Here is a 4,336-nt window from a genome sequence, read left to right on the forward strand (position 1 = left end):
TAAATATAAAATTCATTCATGTTTCATATACACATAGCCCAAAGGTATAATAATTTTAACAATTCTGTGTGTGAAAGTTTTGACTGCATTTTGACTGTGACCTGTCACATGAAGTCAAGTGTGGAATTTTCCACTTGTGGGTCATGTCAGCTCTACAAAAGTTGAAAATTTTGGATTTTGGGATTAGGGATGTGCAATCTGTACTATTATTAGGTCTGAGAACCCTGAAAGATTAACTGACAGCCAAAGTGGCCTTTATCCCTAACCCTTAGACTTCAGATGGCAGTTCTATTTCTGTCCACACCCAGAGCTGCATGGCAGAGCCTTTTAGAATACATTCACTGTCATTATTGCCGTATTAATGGGGTCTCTTGGGCTGCCTCCTCTGAGCAGGAAAGGGCCTGCTCCCAAAACTTCTGGGCAGGAATTTTAATCCAAAACAGAAGTGCTAAGTGTAATCTGTCCTTACCCAGAAGCAGCAAAGGCCTGGGAAGCTGAATGGCTCTTTAAATAGACCAGGTGTTCCTAAGCTGTGGTTCATGAATAGGATACAGAGTCCTGAATCCCATGAAACTACATGCAAAATGCTGCTGTATATCCCTTCTTCTAAATTGGGACCAAAAAATTTTGCCAAAAGGTTTTTATGATTAGCCCAAAATGGAATTCAGAAATATAATTTGCAGCTGGTCCAAGTGCAGTAGTGTTTTCAACTAACTAATCACGACCAGTTACAGATTCCTTTCTTCCTTCTCCAATCCTACTCCTTCACTTGACTAGCCTAAAAATAAATAATTTTTTAAAAAAAAGGAAATTATAACTTGCAAACAGCCACCTGTGTTGAACATTGATCTTTAAGGTACTGTTTTTTCAACCTTTAATGCTTCCTTTCATTAAGTACTCCCCTTTGCTGTTTAATGTAGGTCCCTTTACTATCAAGCTTGTTCAAATGCCAAATAAATAATACTAAACTACATTAGCATCCCCTACTCCACCCCCAACTATATATTCTCAATGCTCCATGGTCTTCTATCATCACATTTTCTTATCATTTGCATAACAGTCATCTGTGTCACTAGACCATGATCTATGAGAGCAGGAACAACATATTTGTAGTTTCCAACTGTAACTCCAGTGCTTAGCATAGTGTTGATGTATAGTAGATATTAAATTTATATTTGGTAAATTATTTCAGTAAGTGAATCAGTAATATAAATAGACTTTGTAATATATCAAAATATCCCTGGCCCAAATTCTGATTTAAGTTTTCTTCTCTCACCTGAATCTCACAAGGTATTATCACATATTCACTTGAAAAAGTCCTTCAACATGCAGGTGCTGGCTTTTCTGGACTTCTATCCCACTTAGTCCATTCTTCCTCTCACCTGTCCCAAATTCCCTACTCTTCAAAACTTCCCAAACTCTTAGAATTCATCTTCTATCATAATGAAATTCTACAGCTTCAAACTCCTTCACCAAACATTCCCTATACATCCTTGTGCTGGTGGAAACCTACACTCCCCCGGTGGACTCCCCTCTTTCACAGTCCTCACAGTCTAAGGATGGTCATGCTCTCCCACCCCAGGGATCGCAGCAAAGGGGGAGGGTGCGTCCTCCTAGCTACACTGAAACTCATGTCATTCACCTCACTTTTTGGAGCTTTGTCCTACCAACCTCCTGAATACCACCACCTTCATCCACTAAAGACTCACACCTGGGATTTATACTCTAATACAAAAACTTGTATTGTCTCATCTCCCATTGTCCATAGCATCTGCTTATAAAGTCACTCAGTAACAATATAAAAATAACTGACTTTAAGGAAGCACTTAAGAACTTTCATGAAGCACCGGTGTGTGAACATGTCCCATGGATGATCATTCATTTAATTCTCACAAGACTCCTGTGAGAAAATACTACTAGCAGCACCATTTTTCATATGAAGAACAGGAAAGTTAGAGAAATTAAGACATTAGCCTGAGGTTGGTATTAAATAGCAGGGATGCAACCTCAAGTTTGCACATCAGAGACCGTGTTCTCAGTCATCAATTCCCACGGCTAGCCCAACTCGCATATCCTGGAGCTGCTCTTCACCGGCCCACTGTTACGGTGACACCCAGACCTTGAAATCACCATAAAATACTCCACCTTTCGAATCACACATATGACACTGCCTACTCTTTGATTACAACATTCACTTGCTCCAGAGTACTGGCTCAATTTCTCTCTTTACTCTTCTTGTTCTTCTATGGTTTGGGGCATTACGCTATTAAAATGTCTACTATCACTATCTACCAATCTATATTATTTTCCTTTCTGTAATATTTAGTGGCCCCTTTATATTATAATTTCCATCTTAATTACTCAGTTTAGAGTCCATAGATCATTCATTCTAATCTTTCTATTTGATATACTTTAAAATTTTCTTTCTAATATTCCCTCAACTCACGGAACTTCCACTCCATAGGAAAAGGACGTGGCAAATTACAAAAAGTAAATGAATTCAAATGTCGATCTGCTAGCTAAGGAAAGTGAGTTACAAAATGCCACTGGGGGGAAAAACCCACAGAAGCAGCTGCACAGAGCACTATACATTAATGACCACTATTTCCAAATGATCCTTTCAGGCTGACGAGCAAACCTATTACACCTACTGGGGCAGCTTGTCCTCTCATGATCCAAAATTACTATTAATATTTTAAGCCTTCTCTACCCTTGTCAAACACTTCTCCCTTCCAATTCCCACCCTCACACTGATCTGATCTTTCACAGAGAAAAATCTAAGCCTTCAGATAACTCCCTCGACCTCATTCTTCCTATATGAATCCTTCTCCCCATATAGAGCTAATTTATTCATAGATGTTCTGAATTAATTATTCTGATGCTAATCAAGGACTCTGCTTTATAGTTTATTCCCTGTTTCCTGATTGTTAATTTCTTTTTCTCCAGTGACTCCTTCCTGTAACCACTTAAATAGAGTCAAATCTTTTCAATCCATTAAGAAAGAAGAAGAAAAAAGCTCCTCAATCTCAAATCTCCTTGCAGTTCTCACTCTCTTCCATCTTTCATACGATAACTAAATTTCTTGGAAAGGTTGTCCACTCTTATCTCCATTTCCTCACTTCCAAGCTCATTTCAAAATCTGGCTCCTGTCAACCAGCCACATACATTTCTCAGTGCAAAGAAGGAGGCCTTGCCCAACTCACCTGGGATGGGATGGCCAGTGACCCAGCATCTTCTCCCTCAACCTTGATGATAATCTCTTGAGGAAGGAGAGAGTCCTGAGAAGGCAAAACAGACGAGAAAAAGAAAAATAATCAGGGAGTTAAGTTGCAGCTGCAAACTCCCACTGTAAGTAGGCTGGGATTTGACATACTATCTGTTTTAATATCTCCCAGTGACCAACCTTCTACTCTCCCCCGTTGGTAAGCTCAGACGATCATGTTGGGAGAGTGAGGGGAGACATGTGAAGAAGCACTGAGGCCCTAGACCTGGACGTGCAGTCTTCGCGGATCTTCTGGGCCAGCCCAGCTGCCAGCTAAAAGCAGCTGAGTGAATGACTCTAGGCACTATGGGAAGCAACAGAACGGTCCAGCAGGGCCCTGCCTAAATTTCTGGGTTATGAAATTGTAAGCAGATAAAATGGAACACAGGACCAAAGCCAGAATCATAAAAGAAAACATCAACAAATTGACCTCATAAAATGTTTAGCAAAAAAGCACCACTTATAAAGGCGCCATCAATGAGAATCTATACTATTAAGACTTCTTCCAAATCAGTAGGAAAAAGGTAGCCTCGAAAAGAAAAATGGACAAAGGAAAATGCACATACAACACATAAAGTTATGAAGATATAAAATGGCCAATGAATATACAAACAGATGCTCACCTCCTTAAGTCAAATAAAATATCTATTTCTTTCTTTTTTTTTCCTTGAGACAGAGTCTCACTGTGTCACTCTGGCTAGAGCGCAGTAGTATCATCACAGCTCACTGTAACCCCAAACTTCTGGGCTCAGGTGATCCTCCTGCCTCAGCCTCCCAAGTAACTGTGACTACAGTCAAGTACCTGTTTCCATAACTATCTGTATATATTAGAGACCATAAATTGACACTGATATCTCCAATTTACAATTTAATAGCAGATTTTATTTTAGCCCTCTTGTTTTCTATATGTATACTCTCTTTCTCTGGCTCCCATTATCCTCTTTATATTTACTTATTTGCTCAAACCCCTGTATGTAATCAACATCCTGACCACATGGAGTGTTTTTTCGACAGTCATTGGTCTGTTGCTAACAACTCCAGCTCTGGCAGCCCACTTGACAAGAGCTTCATATA

The 4,336-nt window shown here is 39.6% G+C and overlaps 1 protein-coding gene across 1 annotated transcript in view; it reads right to left on the reverse strand.

Annotated features, from left to right (window-relative positions):
- ZNF180 (zinc finger protein 180) overlaps positions 1-4,336 on the reverse strand; it is a 128,377-nt gene that overhangs the window by 97,686 nt on the left and 26,355 nt on the right. The window contains exon 3 of the mRNA XM_012653232.1: positions 3,204-3,278. Coding sequence (XP_012508686.1) covers positions 3,204-3,278 — 75 coding nt within the window. The remainder of the gene's footprint in view (positions 1-3,203; positions 3,279-4,336) is intronic.

This window comes from Propithecus coquereli, unplaced genomic scaffold (genome assembly GCF_000956105.1).
Source record: "Propithecus coquereli isolate 6110/MARCELLA unplaced genomic scaffold, Pcoq_1.0 Scaffold42, whole genome shotgun sequence".
NCBI classification, from domain to species: domain Eukaryota; kingdom Metazoa; phylum Chordata; class Mammalia; order Primates; family Indriidae; genus Propithecus; species Propithecus coquereli.